This window comes from Sorex araneus, chromosome X, assembly GCF_027595985.1.
Source record: "Sorex araneus isolate mSorAra2 chromosome X, mSorAra2.pri, whole genome shotgun sequence".
Lineage (NCBI taxonomy): Eukaryota > Metazoa > Chordata > Mammalia > Eulipotyphla > Soricidae > Sorex > Sorex araneus.
This window is the reverse complement of record NC_073313.1, coordinates 186,229,421-186,253,812: the sequence shown is the minus strand read 5'-3', so window position 1 is coordinate 186,253,812 and position 24,392 is coordinate 186,229,421. Positions and strand designations below refer to the sequence as shown.

The window sequence follows — 24,392 nt, the reverse complement described above, 5'->3', positions numbered from 1 at the left end:
AAAAAGAAATTTGCACAGGCTAAGTTAAAAGGGCCTAAGAGGTATAGGCGTATGGGCAGATCTAAGTTTTTAAGAGTGTTCTGACTTTGGTTTGAATTACAAATCAGTATGAAGAAAGCTGAAGACTTGAGATTTTAGTTCTGCTTTGTTTTTTACCACAAAAACCAGCACTTATAATCTCTGAGAGCTTGAGGAATCCTATGGCAATCATTTTGATGTGCGCAGCACTCATCAGTGCTCATGCAGAAAGTTGCCCATTGTATACTGATCCAAAACAATAGAAAAAAGGTGCCTCCCATGATGAAAAACAAATTCGGTAAATGACAGTATGGATATTCTGATAAGTACTGCGTACTGAGGACAGTCACAGATTTGATCATTACGCTGCGTTAATGCTTATATGGATTTTCCTGAGCTGAAAGATTCTTAAGAATGGTCTGAGAAATTTGCATACAAAAGTCAGGAGGGTAAGAAGTTAGAATTTATTCCACCGTTCAAGTAGATGGACGTAGGTCCAGGACTCCCAGTCCAGGCCTCTCCTCTTACCTGTGTACAACAACACTAGGCTGGTATCTCAGTGCCTGGTTGAGTGTCACATGCACTGGGCGAGGTCCCCTGTTGCTGGGTTTCTCTTAGATAACACACCAAGAATCCCCTGCTTTTCTTCAGTCAAGGGTTCCTGTTGTGGATGAGGACCCTGTTTCTGAGCTTTGGTTAGATTGCGTTCCCAGTGCTTTCAGCTTTCCTTAGTTTTTGGCTATCTAAATGTGTGCACACGAGAGATTCCTGCTGTTCTGTTGTCTCTCTGTGTGCAAGAGTCAGGCCTGACTCTGCCTTTTGTGTGCGCTAATGAGTGCTACCCAGTTCTGCAGTCTGTCTGGGCTTGGTGAGTAGGAAGAGAGTCAGCCTTGCTGGGGCTCCTTTTGATCTCTTCCTCTCTTCCACCTTCAGCCACCCCATTATCTCTTTTGATTGGATACCTTTTGTGTGTGAGAGAGATTTAAAGCAACCAACCATATTGGTTCACCAGGAGCTCTATCCTTCCACTTACACAATATCACTTAGAATCCAGTTCGCATAGCATAATAACTGCATTAAAATATTTTAAAACAAAAATTAGCCCAGTTACTTTGAAGTAATCACTTGTATTACTTGTCATCCCATTGATCTTCGACTTGCTCGAGCAGGTGCCAGTAACATCTCCATTTGTACCTGTTGCGTGTTCCTGTAGCCCGATGGTATCTGCTTGCTCCAGGAACATGGAGAGCATCAAACCTTTCATTCAGGGTTTTGATGAAGAAGTCTGACCATCTCTTAGGTGGGCGGCCACGCGGTCTTTTGATGTCCTGTGGAACCCAGTCAGTAACAGCTGTAATCCAGCAGTCATCTCCAAATCAAATTACGTGTCCAGCCCATATGATTTTAGACACCTTGGAAAACGAGACAGCATCCCTGATTCTTGATCATAGATGGAGGTCAGAACTCTGGATTCCTTCTCTCACTTGAGTGAAACATGATACTCCAAGCATAGGTCTTTCGATTCCTCTTTGGGAGACCCAAAAATCATTCTCATCATGTTTTCCTAGGGCCCAGGTCTCTGAGTCATATGTTAGTGCAAGAAGAATTGTGGAGTCGAAACGATGTGCCGGAATCCAGAGGCTCTTCGTCCTCTTAACCACTTCTTTGACGCTCTTGAATGTGTTCCACTCTGTTCTCTTCCTCCTGTGAATTTCTGGGGCCAAGTCGTTCCTCATGTTGAGGTCTCAACCCAGGTACACAGAGTTGCTGCATTCAGAGATGTTCGTTCCATTGAGAGCAAATGGAACATTGTCTTAGGGAGATTCAGCTGCAGTCCGATTTTTCCACATTCATGGTCGAAGTTGGCCAGCATTTGTGATGCTTGGCAAATGTTTGGTATTATTAGAATGATTTCATCAGCGAAGCAGAGGTGCCATAATTGCCAACCGTCTATCTTCTCTCCCATTCTTTCCCAATCAAGTCATCGCATGACAATCTCAGGGTGGCACTGAAGAGTTTCAGTGAAATGCTATTACCCTGCCCAACCCCTCTCTTTATGTCTATGATCACTTCCTTGTAGAATGATGAGATCCTGGTGGTGAATCCATATTACAGTTTGAGGAGGATCCTGATGTACTGAGTTTGAATGCCCTGTTTGGCTAGGGTTCAATGACTGCTTCAGTCTCAACAGAATCAAAGGTCTTCTTTAAATCGATAAACGTTAGACAGAGTGGCATCTTGAACTGTCACGAAGCTTCAATGAGCTTGATCACCGTGTGGATATGGTCGATAATGCTGAATCCTTTTTGGAACCTGGAATGCTTGCATGGTTGTCCTTCATCTACTGTTCTGCCTATTCTATTCAGGATGACTCGAGTGAACAAATTGTAGACAAGGACAACAGTCAGAACATAGCAATAGTTGCTAATGTTATGGATGTCTGCCTTCTTGTACAACAGAATGCTCCTGCTGGTTTTCCATTGGAACGGAACCTTGCTTTCGGACATGTAGCATGTGAAGAGCTGAGCCAGTGTATAGATGAGAACTGGAGGCAGATTCTTCAGGTGTTTGGGTCTGACCTTGCCTGGACCGGGTACTATGAGTGTTTTATCAACAAAATGGCAGGACAGATTTCGGAAGGGAGAAAGCTGGGACCTACATATCCGTTCCGCAGAATTTGGTATGGGGGAAGGTCGACGTGGATACTGAAGAGATCTGTGTAGAAGTAGTGAATAATCCTCTCCATTGCCTTTCTGGAAGATGTGATAGATCCATCAGGATGTCTGAGGGCAGTCATGTTGGTCTTGTGGTTGGCAAAAAATAGGCAAGCATTGTGAATACTTTTCCCGGCTTCTGCCACATAGGCCTACACTGCTGCTCTTCTCTCTTTGAGGTCTTCCTTTATCACTTCTCTGCACAGCCTTGCGAGCTTGGATGTTAGCCTTGCAATTGCCTAAGACTCGTGCCAAACCACATTGGCCAATGAGCTTGAGAGTTTCCGAAGACAGGCGTCTGTTAGTGGTTTTCCCACTCTCAGCATTTCTCACACAGTCATTGAGGTGTTGAACCAGTGGATCGTATTCCTCGTCAATGTTGTCAAGGATGGCATCTTCCCACGTTGCCACAATAGTGCCAAAGAACTCCCAGTTGGTGGTCATTCTGGGAGTTCTCTTCTTAAACTTAAACTTTGTAGACCTTTCTCCCCACTCTGTGAAGTAGAATTTTGCATGAAGTCGATGGTGGTCTGATTCCGTTTGGAATTTTGGGACAACAGCGACATCGGTCAGTAAATTCTAATTTCTTACACTCCTGACTTTTGTCTGCAAATTTCAGACTATTCTCAAGAATCCATCAGTTCAGGAAAATTCACGTTAGCATTAACGCAGCATAATGATCAAATTTCTGGCTGTTCTCAGTACACAGTACTTATCATAGTATTCATACTGTCATTTAGCGAATTTTCTTTCATCATGGGAGGCACCTTTTTTCTATTGCTTTGGATCAGTATGCAATGGGCAACTATTCTGCATGAGCACTGATGAGTGCTCCAAACATAGAAATGATTGCCATAGGATTCCTCAAGCTCTCAGAGCTCATAAGTGCTGGTTTTTGTGTAAAAACAAAGCAGAACTAAAATCTCAAGTCTTCAGCTTTCTTCATACTGATTTATAATTCAAACCAAAGTCAAACATTCTTAAAAACTTAGATCTGCCCATATGTCCATACCTCTTTAGGCCCTTTTAACTTTGCCTGTGCAAGTGTCTTTTTTAAAATTTAATTAATTTATTTTTAAATGAAATCACCATGAGAAAAGTTGCAAAGTTTTCAGGTTTAAATCTCAGTTATCCTATGATCAAACACCATCCCTTCACCAGTGCACACGTTCCACCCCCAAGAACCCGAGTATACCTCCCCATTCCCCTCCCCCCCGGCCTGTGTGGCTGATGATTTTCACTTTAATCTCCCTTTACTTCTGATTACATTCAATATTTCAACAGAATACTCACTATTATTATTTGCAATTTTTTCCCAACAATCAGACCTGCCAAAAAGGCATCATTTGACAATATGTTTTCTATTGTTAAGAATGAAGAGCATATGAGGTCATGGTCGCTGCACGGTTTTGGATTTTCTGGTATTTAGTAATTAAGTCCAAAGAAACTTCTGCCAGAACTTGCATCACTGCAAGCTCATACCTCTGTCTAGTGGGCTCTAAAAGATGGCGGTTGCCACGCTGCCACTGAAAGGAAAGACCGAGAGAGAAAAACCTTTCCCCTCCCAGGGCAGCATAGGGCCATAGCTTAGTTCACAGTCTAGAGGCATTTCTGCAAGAAGCGGCTGGGTGCTGAAAGTAGTTAGTGGGCCTCCAGGATCGTGGTCACTCAGGAACAGAGGGCCGTTTTTGTGTGGCTGCTTGGGGGTCTCCTATTTTTTTTTTTATCTGGGGTTTGAGCCCAGGCACCCAACATGTTTCCAGAGCACCAATTGGAGTGAACCTTGAATGTAGAGACAAGGTGTAATTTTTTTTTTAAAGATCAATCTATCTGATTTGTCCTTCAGTACAAAATTGTGAAACACAATAAACAATTTTATTGTTCCATTAGTACTAAATTAGAATGAGATATTACACCCTTACATAAATAGGGTGTGTGCCCTTTTGCCAGCATATAATAAAAATTACATATGGTAAATTTTAAGGATTAAGGGGGTGAAATCTCTACTGGGGGAATGTTGCAGACAGATGGTGGAACCTGGTAATAAGTTTATGGGAAATAACACTTAAGAGGTTATTGCTGCACTCTGAAGTAGTCCAGAGGCATGGAGACCACACCCTTTTGAAATTCAAATCCTGAGTTATTTGGAAATGCAGAAACTGAGTCCAAAACTGAGTCTCTGACCAAAGAAGGGTGGGCTTCAGTATGGGAGAAGAGACAGAAATATCTAAAGGTCCTAAAAAAATATGCAGAGCCAAGAGTAAGCCCTGAGCATAGCCAGGTATGGCCCCCTAAAACAAAATCACTGTATCATTGTATCACTGACATCCCGTTGTTCATCAATTTGCTCGAGTGTGCACCAGTAACATCTCCATTGTGAGACTCGTTGTTACTGTTTTTTAGCATATCGAATACGCCACAGGTATGAAAGAACTATTAAACTGCATAAGGTTTTCCCATATGACAAAACCTGCATCCTAGAAAATTTAACCTAATGATTCTTGGAGGAATTGTTTCTAATTCCTTCCCAAATAACATACCAAAACTTTTCCAAGCCCATATTCTTTTTATTATTATTTTTTTTTCTTTTTGGGTCATACCCAGCGATGCACAGGGGTTACTCTTGGCTCTGCACTCAGGAATCACTCCTGGTGGTGCTCAGGGGACCATATCGGATGCTGAGAATTGAACCTGGGTCGGCACATGCAAGCCAAACACCCTACCCTCTGTGCTATTGCTGCAGCCTCACCAAGCCCACAATCTGTTGTGAATATATATATATATATATATATGCCTCTTTTTTTCACGTCATTTTTTTACTAAGAAAAAAAAACATTCATTTTTTTGAACTCCCCTGTCAACTAAATTATTTTACATATGTATGAGGTTTAGGAGAGGCCCAAGAGAAAAAGACAGGGGATACAGAACTTGTTTTGCACCCAATCAACAGTTTTCCATCATTGGCACCACATGTGCTTCCCTGAGGCTCTCGAGGAGTGATCCCTGAGTACCATAAAGCCAGGGATAAGCTCTGATCATAGATGGGTGTGACCTCCAAACAGGCAAACCAATAGTTTAGGGAAAAACAACTGTAAATAAGTAAGAGGCCTCATTCTATGTCATAAGTAACTTTGCTTCTGCAGTGACAGATTGCATTCTGTAGTCCATACATAAGCTATAAACTCATTGACATTGTTCTAACTTTGGAAAGCAAAGCAAGCAATTGTTAGACAAAACTCAATGGACATATTTCCTTCTTTCTGTCAATAGCTTGTATAATAATCTATTACCTGAAATCACACTGCACAATTACGAGTAGGAATATAGGAGAGACTTCAATTGCAGCTTCTCCACCTACTCCATTATGCATGCTTTGATGAGTTTTAATGAAAACAGAGTCTGCTGCCAAAGGAGTGAGAAACAGAGAATCATTATAGGGAAAGTGATAAGATATGGAGACTTGTAAGGTGATTTGCAAATGGATTATGAGCTATTTCTGAATAGAAAACCAATTCTGCCTTAGAGATGTGACTTTACATTCCTTGCAAAATACTTGTAATGTCTGATGATTGCTGTACAGATCTGATAGATGAAATTGGCATTGCATCCACCAGGATAGGAAATAATTATGCTTTTGCAACTGATACTACATGAACAATTTTATATGTCAATATATGATTATACTATACACAGAGAAAAATGTGTAGCTAGGAAACATTTTTGAACATGTTGACAAAATATCCTGTTAACATTAAATATAGTAAAAATGTAAACTGAGTAGAATGAACTTAAATGTCAAGTTCTAAGGAAAATTTTGTCAGAGAGTCTCACTCTTATAATTCTGTTTTACTAATACTGAAATTTTCCTTTCAGAAATGCTCCCTCCAGGCTCCTAGAGCCTCTGAATACCATGGCATATACAGAAGGTTAAAGACTTCCTTGTTGGCAGAAAGTAAAACATATATTTTATAACTAGAATGACTACATCATCTGTTGTAAGACAGCAAAAGGAATGAGACAGAAGTACAACCTGATATCCAGTTACTCTGTTTCCTGGAAATCTATTTTGGGAGGGTGGAGAAATTTTTATATTTATGCTAATACTGGCATTAATCTTGAAATCTAAACATTTTACATTTTATGTCTTCATTTAACTGATATAAAAATCATACTGCAAAAAATTTCACTGGCTTTATATATACATACCCATACATATATATACATATATATGTATATGTGCATATATGTATATGCATAAATACATATATACATATATACACATATTTCTATATATAATGTTATTACTCTTCTATATATCTACATTGAACTTTATCTGTATGAATATATCTCTGTCCATATATTCATATCTTTTTATGTATATATATTATATATAAAGTAGGAATGAAAGAAATGGGCAGATACACATGTCATGTGGACTAAGTAACTCCTATCCTATAGAAACAAAGCTAATATTACCCCAGGGTTCATTACAAAACAGCTGGGATTCAAATTTACTTAATCTCTCCATTCTTGTAACACCCACTGGGAAGTAGACTTCTTTTTTTTCACTTTTTTTTAATGATGTAGGAGTACCGCTATTTATTTAGCCATTGATTAAGCTAATTGAATTGGATATGAACTCCACATTACTTTTTTTTTACTCTATTCTGAATGTTAACTTTATTTTATTATTATTTTTCCCCTCGTTTTTATTCACCGTGAGATACAGCTACAAAGCTTTCATGTTTTGTGCTTCAGTCATATAATCATCAAACACCCATCCCTTCACCAGTGCACCTTCCACCACCAAAATCCCCAGTATTCCCCCCTTCTTCCCGTTCCACCCCTTCCCCTGCTTTTGCTGCAGACAGTTTCCCCCATACTCTCTCTCTTCTTTGGTTACATTCGATATTTCAACACCAGTCACACCACCACTCAAACGTGCCGAAAAGGCAATGCTAGATGGTCTGTTTTGTATTGCTTGTTATGGATAGAATATAATGTCCAGAAAGTTATGTGTCATTCTCTTTTGGGAGTTTTAGTTTATAGTCTCTGGATCTTGGCCATTAATGAGATTACATGTTGCCAGGGTCAGTTTGTGGGTGTGACTGCCAAGCTTCTGGAAAACTGTGGAGCTAGGGGGAGGAGACCCAGTCCCGATCAAGTTGCGCTCAGAGATCTCAGTCACGGGTTTCCACATATCTGGGTTTCCTGCCTGTCCGCTCTCTGGTGCGGTTCATCCTGTCTCGTGTGAGGCTCGTCCAAGCATGTGGACAGTGGCCTTGGACATGGCAGTGGTTCGGTTTGGCAGGTTTTTGGCTGATGGGGTTCTGCTTGGGGTAGGGAGGGAAACAACCCATCCAGTTCCAAGGTGCTCTGGTGAAGACAACCTGGGGCGTGGTCAGGGCGTTCTGAGGCACTCTCTTCCTGGAGCTTTAGTTTATAGTCTCTGGGGCTTAGCCATTGATGAGATTACATGGCACCAGGGGAAGTTTGTGGGTGTGACTGCCAAGCTACTAGAAAGCTGAGGACCTGTGGGGAGGAGGCTGAATCCTAATCCAAGTGAGCCTGGAGCTCTCCATATGGGTTCCCACCTACCTCTGCACAACAGGCCCAAACTGTATCTTTTGATCTCTTTCAAGATTCATGGGACTCTGAAATAAGGCCAATAAATGAGCTTATATAGCTGAGCCAGAGGTGGTTTTTAGATGTGTCTCCCACATACATAACCTTTTGCCATTCAATTCTTGGTAAATTTGGCCCCAAGTAGTTGGGGTCTGGCCAAAGGCACAAAAGCAATTTTGGCGTATCTGGAAGTCTGAAAGCATAATCAAGCTGCTGATTCATTCACCCCACAGGTACAGATTTACCTGCTGGTGGCACCATACCCCTAGAAAGTAGGTTGCTTGAGAGAAGCTTCATCTTTTAGGTTGAACCTCGAAGGATCTCTCAGGGAATTCTAAATGAGGAAGGCCTAGGAGAGCTCAGACCTAGATCCTTATTTTAGAGATGTGCAACTAGGCCAAGGGTGCTCAGCTGACTGGCACAGAGTACAGAAAGAAAACCCAGGCCCCATGTCTCTCATCATCGTTTACACTGTATTATTATCCCAGAAATACTACTCAAAGCATTAGAGAATAGCAACTTTATGTTTAAATAGCTCTGGTTGAACAGAGAACAAGTTTTCTTCCTGCCTCTCCCTCTCTTCTCCCTGCTCATAATTTCTGTTCCTCCTTCCTTCCCTCCTCTCTTCCAGGACAGTTTTGCCATGCTCTTTTGAGTGTAAAGTCCTCACTTACATTTAAGGACTTTCAATGTTTATAAGTATAAAACTATGTATTTGACTATTCTATTTATGTATTTTTAAATGCTTTGTTAGTTAAACAGGACAGTTAAATTATATAACCTACACAAGTTTACTTTTATTTCTATGTTTTGAGGTGTATGCATAATTTGTGGCTGCATGCAACAAAAAATAAAATTTATATTGACAAGAAATGCTTGATCATGCAAAACCAAGCTTATCAACTCTGGAACAAAATTCAGAGACCCTCATTCCTTCAGGATTTAGGATCAACAAAACAACCGTGTTTAAATTCAAGTACATATTTGTCTTTTGTCATTCCTGAAAATAATGTAAATCAGAAAGCTGAGAGAAATCTTTCTCAACCCAGGCAGAAAGTAGCATATAAATATGTTCGATCAATCAGTAGTATCATTTTTAGCCCTTGCACATACATTATTTTTGAGATTTAAATTTTCAATGATATATGTAATATACATATTAATGTCAAATGTATTTTAACATTATAGGTCTGGTTTATTTTTATACACTAACATTAAAATACATAATTTAAGGGGCTAGACCAACAGTGTAGATGGCAGGGTGTCTGCCTTGCAAATAACTAACCTAGAATCAATCCCTGGCATCCCATATGGTCCCCACTCCCTGTTAGGAAAGATCCCTGAGCACAGAGTTAAGAACAGTCCCTGAGCACTACTGGGTGTGCCTCCCTTCAAAAACAATCAAAATTTGAAAAATACATTTAAAAATTACATAATCAGAAAAGGCATTATGAACGGTAGTAAAGTAGAAACAGTTGACTGACTATGTTTGCTGGATGTGTAATAGAAACACGATTGGGTCCTGGCTCCAAATTACTTAATTGTGTCTAATCTGGGCAAGACTAGGTTGCTGGAACTACTATTCCCATTTCATTGGTGAAAAATTAAGCTTAGGTAAAATATAGGATCCCCTCAGTCTTTAGCAATAAACATGAGTCAATGGTGCCCACTTCCAGACTCAGTGTTTGCCTATTAATTCCAAGGGTTTTTATTGCTGTTATGATTGTTACATTTCTTTTTGTGTATTTATTTATGATGGAATGTTTTCCATGTCTTTGTTTTTGAATTTTAAAAGAGAAAAAATATCATTGATATGTCCTATAGAAAATGTCTGATAATTCTTAGTTCACTGGAACATTATCAGATTATTCATTTTCACTCTCTCATGAAAACAACATATCTGCTAATTCCCATTACTTATGTAATATAACCCCCAAGGTTTTTAGGTTTCTATTTTTGTAAGCATCCCTTTCCAGTGGAGTTCCCTTTATTTGTAGCATTACGAGTCTGGATCAGTATGAGTGGGGATTCTGCACACTTACCCGTGATATTGCAGTAAACCTGGAGAGGCTCCACGGCCCCACTGCCATCAGTGTCAATGTAGAAGAACCCAGCTGTGTTCCCTTGGTGCCTGTACACCTCACAGGATCGCTCATACAGGGCTGAAAGCAGAAAGAAACAGAAAAGAAATTTTGCTTGGAATGTATGTCTGTCTGGAGAACTCAGAAACTTCTACTTATATTTACTAACGGTAGTGATATTTTCCTTTTGCACTTTATCTAAAATATTACAGCTGTTTTTTTATTAAAGCAATGTCCCTGTGTCCCAGTTATTTATAGCGCAGTATAATCCATTCATCCTAACTCATTCATTCTTTAAAAATTACTTCATCACTTCCTAAACTCTATCAGCAATTCTCTCTCTCAATTAGTAACAAGAGACATTTATAACTACCCATTTAATTTTGTTTTACTCTCTTTTTCTTAAATTGGATCACCACGAGATACAGAGTTACAAAGCTGTTCATAGTGGGTTTCAACAATACTGTGTTACAAAAGCTACGACTGCATCAGTGTACATTTCCTACCACCAACATTCCCAGTTTCCCTCCTGCCAGCCTGTCTCTATGGCATACACTTCTCTGTCTCTTTCTCTTTTTCTGTCTCTCTGTCTCTATCTCTCTCTCTAGATCTTCCTCTCTCTCTTTCCTCATCCAACAGTATCAAGCATCACTCCTGCTGTGTTTGGGCTGCTATTCCTCCTCCATGCCAACCCAGTGTATTGTTCTAGGATCATCGGCACACTCTTTGCTTAAACCAAAGGAATATAGACTTTATAAGAATGTTAAAAGTTGGCTTTGTGTTCCAGTACCTAGATAAGTGTCAAACGCACAGACACACACCACACACACACACACACACACACACACGCAAGGAGTCCAACAAATGTCACAAATGAAAGCCCCATTGAATGTATGCTACTGAGATTTTTTTATTAAAAAGTAACAACAAAAACAATGACAACAAAAAACACAAAGCAAAGTAAGGCAAAACAAAACAAAAAAAATTCTTAGAAATCTGAAAGCCTCGCACTTTTTGATGTACTCAGAGACAGACAAAGATGCCCTAAGAGAGGATATTCCCACCAATCTGCAGGTTTGAGAAATATATAAATCTCATTAAAGCAACATGAATGAATTCAATGGCTTGTAAAGAAGGCCTCTAATGTCTCATGCATGAGAATGTAAAAACTCATTCGACATCTCAGACAAAATACTATAGCTCAGAGGAGCAGGTACACAGGCAATTGTGTCATCCTTCCATGCCTCAAACACTTCAGTGGCCCCTAACAGTTTTAAGATAGAGCACCAACTCTTCACTTTAGCCAACATGACCCTATGACTAATGTCCCATCCCAAGAATATGAACCTGCAGTTTGTCATGATCAAGTGTGAGAGGTGACTCAAATAATTCATTACCAATAAAGTTCTACAGCTTGAGAAGGTTTGACTTTTCATAAATTAGAGTGAATTCAAGGTTATCCTTATCCTCAGTAATTCTCCCTGACAGTCACACACCTTTTCTGAAGCAGACAATACACAGAAGGCCTGTAGTTTGCACCCTTCATACTGATCATAGCATAGAGCTTATTTCTGTTTGTTCAAACGGAATTACATATATTTATATGTGTCACACATGTGAACATCACTTCGTAAATGTATGTTGCTTTCTTTTCAATCATTTCCACACTCCAAAGATAATAACCACAGGAAGAAACTACAGCTGTGCATTCAGATAAACCCACTCAGGAAGCTTTATGGCGGGTAGCATAGGAGTTAAGAATATGAGTCCTGGAATTAAACACTGTGGTTTTTCATTATAGGGTAAATCGTTGCTACCTATGATTGGCATCTCTTTGTATTTTGTTCATAAATTCAGATACTCTCTTTGACTTGAGTTGCTTCTGATAGGCAGAAGTAGTGAAGCAATTGACAAGATATTACAAAAAAGGCAGTGAGTTCTTGGATAATTTATTCTCAGCACACTTATGAGCTAGTGGGGCACTTTCTTATGTGTGCTATGTGAATGAGCTATAATGCAGATCTCCAAGTAAACACTAAAATGACTGTGGCCCTGGCTGACTTTCTCTTTTTTTTTGTAATTTATTTTACTTTAATTTAAAAAAAAATGCATTTAATCATTGTGAGAACAGTTACAAAGCTTTCCAGTCTAAACCTCGTTCATATAATGATCAAACACCCATCCCCTCACCAGTGCACACCCTCCACCACCAAGAAACCCAGTATACACCCCCATCCCACCCCTCCCCCCACCTATGTGGCAGATGATTTCCACATTATTCTTTCTCCGCTTTGATCACATTCAGTATTTTGACAAAAGATTCACCATTATTATTTGTAATTTTCCCTAATACTCAGACCTGCCAAAAAGACATCATTAAAGAATTTGTTTTCTAGTGCTGATATGAAGAGCATTTTGGATTGCTAATATTTTAGTAATAAGTCTGGAGGGATTTATTCCAAAAGCCGCCGGTTTCCAGGATTGGTTTGTGTGCCTCTGGGATCATGGCCATTCAGGAGCCAGGAACCATTCTTGGGTGGCAACTCAGGGCCTCGTCGGGGTGGGGAGAAGGGCCAGTTCCACCACCCATCCCATGAGGCTCCGCGTGTCATGTCAGCCTGACATCAGTCTGCCTGACTTCTTAATGCTGGTCTTACGGAAACTGAGACAAAGCTGTTCCAGAAATCTGCTTAAGAATTCCAAGAAATAGCACTGTGTAGCACTGTAGCACTATCATCCCATTGTTCATCAATTTGCTGAAGCAGGCACCAGTAATGTCTCCATTGTGAAACTTGTTACTGTTTCTGGCATATTGAATATGCCACGGGTAGCTTGCCAGCTCTACCATGTGGGCGGGATACTCTTGATAGCTTGCCTTCCAAGAAATCATGAAATGATAATGATTATTGCTTTCAGATACTATGTTTTACTTCTGTTTCATTATGGAGTGACAGATAACTTAGAGTACTTCAGTTTTCTCATTTGATTACAGATATAAACAGATGCTGACTCACGAATTCTAGTTAATAACAACTTTTATTTATTAACAACTGGTAGTTAATAAATATTTGCTTTACAACTTATAGATAATTTACATACAGCACCTAATATAGTGATAGCATATGAAATATATTTGATAAATATAATTACTATCATTATTATGACTGATAACTTTATCACATTTTAATGCCATGAAGTCACCTTTTCTAAGCTTTTTATTTTCCATTTTTATTATGAACCACAACACATGTTATAGAAAAAAACAAATAGTTTGATATGCTCAATGTGCAATATAATATACCTCCTACACTTGACAATACAATAGCTTTTAATCAGTTTAGTTTTCTAGTATTGACTATTGTATCTCTAAATAGCACATGTATATCAAACTTCTTAAATTTTCATTTCTACTGATTATGTATTTATTTATCATATTAGAAATATTTAGGTTTATTATAACCATTCAGGTATAAAGAGCATTTCCGTTTCCACATATTTTAATACATCATGTGCCTACTTCTCTATGCATGTCAAAAATTAACTAAAAATTAACTAACAGCTCTAAAGTATTTAAAAAAAATATTGATTTGAAAATTAATAAAAATGAATGCCTAAGTGGAGATGTAGAATCAATAGGGAAGAAGAAACAGTGATAAAAGCCAAAACTTCCTGAAGATTTTATAACTTGGAAGTAACAAAAACTTTAAATTAAAAAATATATATACAAAATAGCAAATACAATTTCTCAACATTAAATAAAAATTAAATAATTAGAGCCATGTGGGGCCGCTCCTTTGCGGCCCCGCGCGAGATCGACCCCGGAGGCAACTGAACCACTTTGGACACGAGCGGCGCCCCCAAAATGCCTCCAAACTGTGTGCTGGGAGCTTCTGGCCCAGGCGCTGCCGGCAGGGTATGCTCTTTTCTCTCTCAACTCTTTCTTTTTGAACGCAGCGAGGCTATAGCCGGTTTTTAGACTCTACAGGAAGCCCGGGATAGCCGATGGGCGGGACTTCCGGATCCGCCCTGTGCCGGCCGACATTTAAGCACAGAGCCATGTGGGGACGCTCCTTTCCGGCCCCGCGCGAGATCGACCCCGGAGGCAACTGAACCACTTTGGACACGAGCGGCGCCCCCAAAATGCCTCCAAACTGTGTGCTGGGAGCTTCTGGCCCAGGCGCTGCCAGCAAGTGATGCAATTACCAAAAGAATTTTCCCTGGACTTCATATAGAAATCCAAAACCGCGCGGCTGCAATAGCAGTCGCGCGACCTAATATCTCTTGATTGTCAGCAACGTGTAAATGTTCCTTTTTGGCAGGGCTTAACGTGGGGGGAAACTCCAAACAATAGTACTAAGTTTTTTGTTAAAGGGTAAAAGATTGTAGCGATAGAATTTTAGGCAGAATTTTCCCTGGACTTTATATAGAAACCCAAAACCGCGCGGCCGCGGCAGCCTAATGTCATCTAATCATCAGCAATATGAAATGGTTCCTTTGTAATGGGTTGGACTTTGGGGGGACCATAATAGGGTTAAAGTTTGTAGCGATGTGTAATTTCTGGCTGTACTTTCCCTGGACTTTATACAGAAATTCAAAGCCGCAAGGCTGCTGCCATGGCCGCGCAACCTATTGTCATTTAATCATCACCAATATGAAATGGTTCCCTTTTAATGGGTCGGACTTTGGTGGGAAATCCTAACAAGAATAGTAAGCCTTTTGCTGAAATATTGAAGGCCACCAAAGTGGTAGCCATCTCTATAGACTGAACTAAGCCATATCCCCACGCCGGCTGAGAAGAAATATCCTTCTTTCTCGGGAAGAAACGCGGCGTGGCGTTAACCATAGTATGATGTCCATTAAGCTGACACGGACCTGGTGGCGTGGGAATGGGATACAAGGGAATAAATTATTATGTACTTGGAACAGCGGGACGCTGGTGGAATCTTGAGCCGGGGCCGATACCAGCGTATTACTTTTGGTTCCAGAAACTGCTTGCAGACATTCTACCAGACTATCAACTAAGCCAGAGCCCCACGCCGGCTGATGACGAGAAATAACCATCTCTCTTGGTTTGTTTTCCCTTTGTCAGGCAGCGTGGTGATTACTAAACAGGCGTGATCTCGGTGGCGCGGGACGAGGGGGAAAAAAATAGAAAAGTTATGTAACAAACAGCGGGACTTAATATCGCTACATTCTCAGCAATGGAGAGCCATCAAATGCTTCCTTGACAGTGGGACTGTCTTCTCTCTTTTGGGGGGAAACCCTAGCAACAATAGTGAATTATGTGTTGAAACATGGACTGTAACCAAGATAAAGCGTAAACGAAGTGAAACTTATCACTTACAAGGGCGGGGACTGGGGGGGCGGGAGGGGGCGGGAGGTATAATGGGGTGGTTGGTGATGGAATATGGGCACGGGTGAAGGGAAGGGTGTTTGAGTACTGTATAACTGACATAATCCTGAGAACTTTGTAATCCTCCACATGGTGATTCAATAAAATTTAAATTAAAAAAAATTAAATAATTAGGATTCAACTTTAGTTACTTTATTGAAATAACATTGAATATAAAGTGACTCAAATGACAATGTTTATTGAAAATGCTTTGAAATGATAATAAAATTCAGCATTTTTTCCTATTTATTTATAAAACTTTCAAATTCTTGAAGAGAATATAGGTTAATAACACATGAACACTACCATCTTCAATCACTGTCATCCCGTTGCTCATCGATTTGCTCCAGCGGGCACCAGTAACGTCTCCATTGTGAGACTTGTTGTTACTGATTTTTGGCATATTGAATACGCATGGATAACTTGCCAGGCTCTGCCATGGGGGGCGAGATACTCTTGGTAGCTTGCTGGGCTCTCTGAGAGGGGCAGAGGAATTGAACCCGGGTCGCCCTTGTGCAAGGCGACTGCCTTACCCGCTGCGCTATCACTCCAGCCCACCATCTTCAATAATTTTCAACATTTGACTATTTTTTGACAAATATTTGACAGTATTTCAAGAATTTCAGTTATTCATTATCATATTACAAGTCACTATAAAATTAAATTGAAATAATAATAATTTCTTGATTCTTGGTGTCAGCAATTTAGACTGGAAAAAACTGGACAGCTAGCCAGCTTGGATGCTCTCCAGTAGTCCACCTATTCAGTAACTGGATCATCAAACACTTGCTGACTGCAAATTTTTGTTCTCACCCATGTGATTTATTTTTCATTAATAGGACCTGGTAGTAGCAGATCGTGGAAGAGAGTAGTGATAATAATGAATTCAAATCAGTCAGAGGGAAAACACGTTCCAGGTCTTTGATTTTATGTTTGGTAATGCACCATTGAACAAAGAAAGACAATCAAAAATCCAAAAGGAATATCCTAATAACCTAAAGGAAATGAAAGAGTAGGGTAGCAATGAAGCATGACTGTCCAACTTAAACCAGGACCATACCTGCAGTGTAATGTGAAAATGGTAGACTCTTAGAAAATATTGAAAAGTAAGGATCTTTTGCTCTTATTTTTTATTTGTTTGTTTTATGTTTGGTTTGTTTTGGGGCCAACACCTGGTGATGCTCAGAAGTTACTCTGTGTTCAGAAAGTACTCCTGGTGGTTCTCTGGGAATGATATGGGGTGGCAGGGATCAACCAGGGTCAGCTGCAAGCAAGCAAATACTCTATCAGCTGTACTACCTCTCCAGAACTTTAGGATCTTTTATCACTTCTCTAGTATATGCACGCCTTATTTATTATATTCAGTTAATAAGCAGACTCCATGGGCAAATTTTGATAACAAACATCTCTATTTATGAATTCTCCAAGTTAATATAAGGACTTTGCCCAAACACAAATAAACTATTATATGGTTCATCTAATTATAAAATTCCTTCTTTCTAAGTGCAAATGTTTTACAAGAGTAAAATAAGTATCCTGGCACATTCTCTGGTGTCAGTAGCACAATCTGTGATGTGTATTTTTTCCCCCTCTGATTATCCTTACAGTTTACAAATAAAACAATTATACTTCAAAAAGTTTTATTATACTTTTACAATAAAATAAAGTATCCCTTATTATCTGATTTCCATAAACTACAGTATTGTATTAAAATGTTTTATATTTTAATAATTTATTAAATTCCAAAATACTTAAGCTGTTTCCTAAAACATCTTTCAATAATGACCAGGAAAAATATATTTAGTTTTGTTATGAACTCATAAATCTAAATAAATTTATAAGAAGAAAATACCTACATTATAACAACATAAATTATTTTTCATTGTGAAAATAAAGTATAAGGTATAATTCATAAAATTATATCATTTTAATTTGATTTAATAATGTTACTATTAACTCATTTGATTTTTTTTCTGGGGGGTGGTGGTGCTCAGAGTTTATTTATCCCTGACTCTGTGCTCAGGGACTACTCGTGGCAGTGCTCAAGGGACATGTATGGTGCTGGGGATGAAACCAAGGTCATTCACATGCAAAGTGTGTATAATAACCCCTGTAAGATTTCTCCAGCCCCTCCTTGATTTTGTTTTTAATGATGCATTTAGACTACTGTACTTAAAACTATAGATATGCATTGTTTTCTAGAAATGCATTTCTATAGTTTTAAGTACAGATTTTCACTAAAATAAAAAAAAATCAACTGATCTGATTTTTGAAACAGAATCAAAACACAACACTTTTTTTTCTGAAGAATAAGCCATAAAAAAGCTATCAAAATTGTAACTATATTAAACTAGCATAGGAGTCAATTTGATTTCCATTTCCACTCAATTTAAAAATGATTTGAGTTTCAAAAAGAGCAGTAATTGGATTATATATATGTATACACATATATAAATGTGTAAAATTTAACACTTCCTATCTAGCATCTGTCTTTCTATCTGTACATTTATCTGTACACTAGTTACCTCTGGAAGTTGATTATTAGAGAATGGCCATATTCTGGAAACTGGGGGAAAATATTATATTTGCATTCTTTGTATAGGATTTATTTTACAATAAACCAATAACCTGTGAAAATATTAGTTAAGAAGCAAATGCAGAAAATTCAAAAAGGATAGTAGAATTTCAAAATTATCCCTTGGAAATCACTAAAAATTTGTTTTAAATATGTGGTTGGAATGATAAGACAGAGGGTTGGCTGCTTGCCTTGCACATGTCTAAGCTGAGTTTGTTCTCTGAAACCCCTTGTCATTGCCTGATTCCATCAAGAGTGATCCTGAGCACAGAGACAGCAGTAAGCCCTGAGCACAGAGTAAGCTCTGACAATAGCTGAGAGTGGCCAATAAAATAAAATAAATACATACACACACAAATATATGAAGAGCTTCATAGATTTTCTGAGTGTAAAAAATTGATAGAGAGTTTTTTATAAGATGAATTAAATTAACAACAAATTCATGGACCAATTTTAACATCACTAAAAATGACCATTTAGGTAACCATAATATGACAGAATCAGAAAAAATTAAAACACTATTATAAGAAATTATACCACATCATTTCTTTGTTTCTGTGAAGCAAGAATGATTTATTGAAAGATATTTAGAAAGATGCAAGGGGAGAGAAGAAGTATGCATGCTCAGGACAGAACATGGGTTTCTGCAGAGTGGAAAAAGCAAACAAAGATTAACAGAGACAATCAGGAAAGATTCATGTTAAATGGGAAATGCTGGGCTTGAAGAGCAAGCATCTTAGGATACTTTCTTGACAAATCCAATCAATCACTGAAATAAAATTATTCTTTAACAGAAAGAGCATAGACTATGTTTAGTCACACTAAAATAATACAATTAGTATCCACAATATAAGCACACCAGACTTATTTTTGTAAATAAATGGCAAGAAGATGGAGTCTCATAGATAAAACACTATTAGTGGAACATTTTTGTTTTCAATTATGATTCAAATAAAATGAAGATAAGCTAAAGACAATCATATAATTAAAAAAAAAACACCCCAAAGATAGTGCAAGGGATCAAGTCCTGGGCACTGAGAGACAGAGAGAGAGACAGAGAGAGGGAGAGAGAGAGAGAGAGAGAGAGGGAGACAGAAGAAAAGTGAATGTCGCCTTTGGACCCTGCTGCGGAGCGAGCATGATGGAAGAGCCCAAGGAAGCGCTCTTGGACTCCAAACAGCCCACTGAACTAATTCCGGCATGGGACCAGAGACCCCACGGTGCGCTGAAACAGTGGGAGCCGGGCATCCCCCAATTCTTTTAACCTCTCTCTCTCTCCACACCTCCCCCCTGAGCACAGTGCAGGATCCGCGGTTTTCCTGAGCGCAAAATGGAGACGCCGAGCCTCTCTCTAGGCTTCTCCATCTTATGAGCACCATAAAAGGGTAAAAGTTTGTAGTGATGTTATTTCTGGTTGTACTTTCCCTGGACTCTATACAGAAACCCAAAACCGCGCGGCCGCTGTCGCGGCCGCGCGACCTAATGTCATCTTAGCATCAGCAATATGTAATATGTCCCTTTTTAATGGGTCGGACTTTTGTGGGAGATCCTAACAAGAATAGTAAGTCTGTTGCTGAAATATTGAAGGCAATCAAAGTGGTAGCCATCTCTCTAGACTGAACTAAGCTATATCCCCACGCCGGCTGAGAAGAAATATCCTTCTTTCTCGGGAAGAAACGCGGCGTGGTGTCAAACATAGTGTGATGTCCATTAAGCAAACAGACCTGGTGGCGTGGGAATGGGATATAAGGGGAAAAATTATGTACATGGAACAGTGGGACGCTGGTGGAATCTCGAGCCGGAGCCGATACCAGCGCAAGCCCTTCGGTTCCAGAAACTGCTTGCAGAAACTCTACTAGTCTATCAACTAAGCCAGAGCCCCACGCCTGCTGATGACGGGAAATAACCATCCTTTTCGGTTTTTTTTCCCCTTGTCAGGCAGCGTGGCGATTACCAAACAGGCGTGAACTCGGTGGCGCGGGGCAAGGGGGAAAAAGAAAAGTTATGTAACAAACAGCTGGACTTAATATCTCTATATTCTTAGCAGTGGAGAACTATCAAATGCCTCCTTGGCAATAGGACTGCTTTCCTTTTTTGGGGGAAACCCCAACAACGGTAGTGAGTTGTGTGTTGAAACATGGAATGTAATCGAGATAAGGCATAAACGAAGTGGAACTTATCATGTACAAGGGTGGGGACTGGGGAGGTGGGAGGGGGTGGCAGGTATACTGGGGGGGTTGGTGATGGGAGATGGGCACTGGTGAAGGGAAGGGTGTTTGAGAATTGTATAACCGACATAATCCTGAGAACTATGTAACCCTCCACATGGTGGTTCAATAAAATTATTTAAAAAAAAAAAAAAAAAGAAAAGTGAATGTCATAGTAGCAGGCATGGTGGGGGGTGGAGGGCGGGAGGGAAACTGGGACCACTGGTGGTTGGAAATGTACACTGGTACACTGGTGAAGGGACAGGTGTTAGAAAATTCTATGACTGAAATCCAATCATGAACAACTTTGTAAATCTGTTTATCATTTTTTATCCAATTAGAGAAAGAATCCTGGGCCTTACTCATGCAAGATAAATTATCTACTGTGGAGCTACTTCCCATGTCTGATAACAAAATGATCAAAAGCAAAGTTTGAATCAGATCAAGTTTCCAAAGTATATTTTAATATGGGTGCGCATTTTTTGGTGGTGGTTATGTTTTAAAAGATAAATTATTTATTAGGAATAGTCATGCCAAGGGGGTCAGAGAGATGGTACAGTAGGTGCTTGCCTTTGCACATGGCTCATTCTAGGTTTGATCCGAAGCATTCCAATTGGTCTCCCAAGCCCCCAGCAGGAATGATCTCTGAGCACTGAGCCAATCTAAGCCCTGAGCACAGCCAGTTGCGGACCAGACTAAATAACAACAAAAATAAATAAATAAATTAGGAAATGTGTATGCAATTATATGCTCACCATTTGTTCTTAAATTGTTGCATTTTGGGCTGGAGAAATAGCACAGTGCGTAAGGCATTTGCCTTGCATGCAGGAAACCCAGATTCAACTCCCAGCATTACATATGGTCCCCTAACCAATGCCAGGAATGATTCCTGAGTGCAGAGCCAGGAGTAACCCCTGAGTATAGCCGGGGATGACCCAAAAAGAAAAAAAAGTTGCATTTATAAAAGAGGCATAGCAGGAAAAAGTGACAGTTTGTGATAAATGTTGAACCAGATGGGGGGGTTGTCTTAGCTTGCTATTTTTGTGTATGCTTAAAAAATATTATAATAAATACTCTGTTTTCATATACAATCAATCATACCTTCTATAAATGCTAAGTGCTTTGAAAAAAATTTATCTTCTGGACTTCTCTGACTTGCAGAAGAATGACTAGTGTGTTTTCATCTGTCATATGATTGTGTCCTCATCATGTTGGCCATTTCCTTTAGAAAAGTTATTTGTGTGGGCCTGGGGGCTTTGAGGGCCACAACCAGCAATGTTCAGGGGTTATTCCTGGCTCTGCACTCAGGAATTACTCCTTGTGTTGCTTGGGAGACCATGTAGGATATCAGGGATCAAACTCAGATTGCCTGTGTAGAAAGCAAACATCCTAACTGTTGTATTATTGCTCCAGGCTCTAAAAAGGCTTTTCTACTCCATATCATTCCCTGTAATCTATCCAAATTTTCTTGGTTATCAATAGTTTATTTCTGTTTAATTGTTATATATTATTTCCTGGCATGATCATATCACACTATGTTTAATAATTAAGCTGTTGATGGACCTTTGGTTTATTTCCAATTTAGTGCTATTTCTATCTCAGTATTATTTTATTTGCTAGAATTTTGTTTTATCTTTGACTACATTTTTATTAGTAGCATGAAAATCTAGACTTACTGATGCAAAATATCTAAAACTTTGAGTATGTTAATTATCATATATGTCTTTGATATTTTCTTCTATATATAATTACATTCAAGTTGTGTTGGTGTACATACATTCCAATAAGCTTTTTTTTTTTTTTTTGCCTTTTTGTGTCAATCCTGGCAATGCACAGAGATTAGTCCTGGCTTTGCACTCAGAAATTACTCCTGGCGGTGCTCGGGGGACCATATGTGATGCTGGGAATTGAACCCGGGGTTTGGGCACGTGCAAGGCAAAAGCCCTACCCTCTATACTATTGTTTCAGCCTTTCTACTAAGCTTTTATTCATATTAACATTCATATTCATGTTAGACAGTCTTTCTAGCTGTCACATGATTTACTGTTGTCTTCTCACAGATAATAGTATTTTTTAAAATACTAATAGTTCTAAGTATCTTTAATTTATTTTTATCTCCAAGGACTTAATTGTTACTTATTTGAAGTTTTAAGCCGAAGTGAAGGTAAGTACAGGTGGATAATCCACTTAATTCAAGAAGTGCAAACCTGCTACTTGTTTATTAAATTTTCTTTTCTACCCACATATCTAATATAGTTTACTCCATATCTATTGGGAATAAATTAATTCATTATAACTGTAGACTATGCTCTCCAAAAACTAAATCCCAGGAGAAATCAACATTGTATTTGTAAAGTAATTAAGTCCTTAAAACCAAGTAAAATTATCCAAATGCAGAAAATAAATTTTAAATGAGCAGTTCCTACAAAATAAAGACAAGACATATTTGGAACAACCCCTGTGGGTGGAAATCAGATTTTTTTTTGAGAATTGATAATCCTAAAACTACTTATACTTTAACAAAATACAGAAAATAAACTGAAAGTGTTGAAGTTTCTGACTTCCAGAATTGACTATGAGAAATAAATGTCTGTTTAGGTCAACCAGTCTATTGTTGATTTTGTTGGTTGTGGTGGGGGTATTTTGCTTTGTTTTGTTTTATTGTTGGTTTTTTTTTGGGGGGGGGAGAAAGGGGGTTTCCCAGTGCAGCCTAAACTAGAAAAATGATGCATTTACAATTTTGACCACTATTTTTATTACATAAAATATAATACATGTTGACTGGAATAAGTAATTTATAGACCATCTCACGGTAAAGTATGGTTCAGCTTTGAAGGATGCCTAAAGGTAATACTATAAAATGAGCTTCAGAATATATGATTATGAAAGAAAATCAAAGTGGATAAAACAATATACAGTGCATTACATTAATCTAGAAGGGAGTGTGCATACTAAATTTTATTTATATTTTAACAATATAGTTTGGGAGATAAGATGGGATGGGGACAGAAACAAGAGTTGTTAAAATTCATTTGTTATATTGTTTTTGGAATCATGTAACACGTTTGCATAATTATAAGGTCATCATATGTTTGACAGAGAAAGGAAAGACATCACAGTTGTTACCACCCTTAAGCTAAGCTTTCAAAACTGAATAAACACTGCCGATTAAGGGTGGATATTTGGGGGCACAGTAGTAAAAATACAGAAGAAGCAGAGTAATGTTGCATACAGGATATGTTTGTATTTTAATTCAAAGTACCCAAATGCTTTCTACCAAGAAGTATTTTTATATCCTCACCATGATACACTTGGGAAGTCTTTCTCTTATTCACCATAGGGACCCAGCATGTAATGTTATTCTTATTGTACATTTCTCATCACATATAATAAAATTAAATTTACCTTATTTTTTTTCATGCTAGATCATAAATTCTTTTAGCTTAAAGAATTGTCTCTAACTCTAAAATATAAACATTTAATAAGTTTAGTTGAACATTCATTGTTTTCTAAAATCTAAATTGAGATAAACTGAAAGATTCTGTAGCAATTTTACTGTTCTCAGAAAGGCATATAACCATAGTAAAAAAAAGACTTTTATAAACTGCATATGTAATAACTTAATAAATCATATGCAAATTCTAAGTTATCAAGTGGTCATCTATAGGAGTATCATCATACTTTTAAACAAAAAAAACTAACTCTAATTTTAGGAAAATTACTCTCCATTAAAAATATCAACTGATAAATCTAAGGCAATATTTGAAGGTCTAATATTAT

General features: G+C 38.6%; 1 protein-coding gene across 1 annotated transcript in view; it reads right to left on the bottom strand.

The window, feature by feature from the left end:
• CNTNAP5 (contactin associated protein family member 5) overlaps nt 1-24,392 on the bottom strand; it is a 932,137-nt gene that overhangs the window by 282,650 nt on the left and 625,095 nt on the right. The window contains exon 12 of the mRNA XM_055120538.1: nt 10,400-10,519. Coding sequence (XP_054976513.1) covers nt 10,400-10,519 — 120 coding nt within the window. The remainder of the gene's footprint in view (nt 1-10,399; nt 10,520-24,392) is intronic.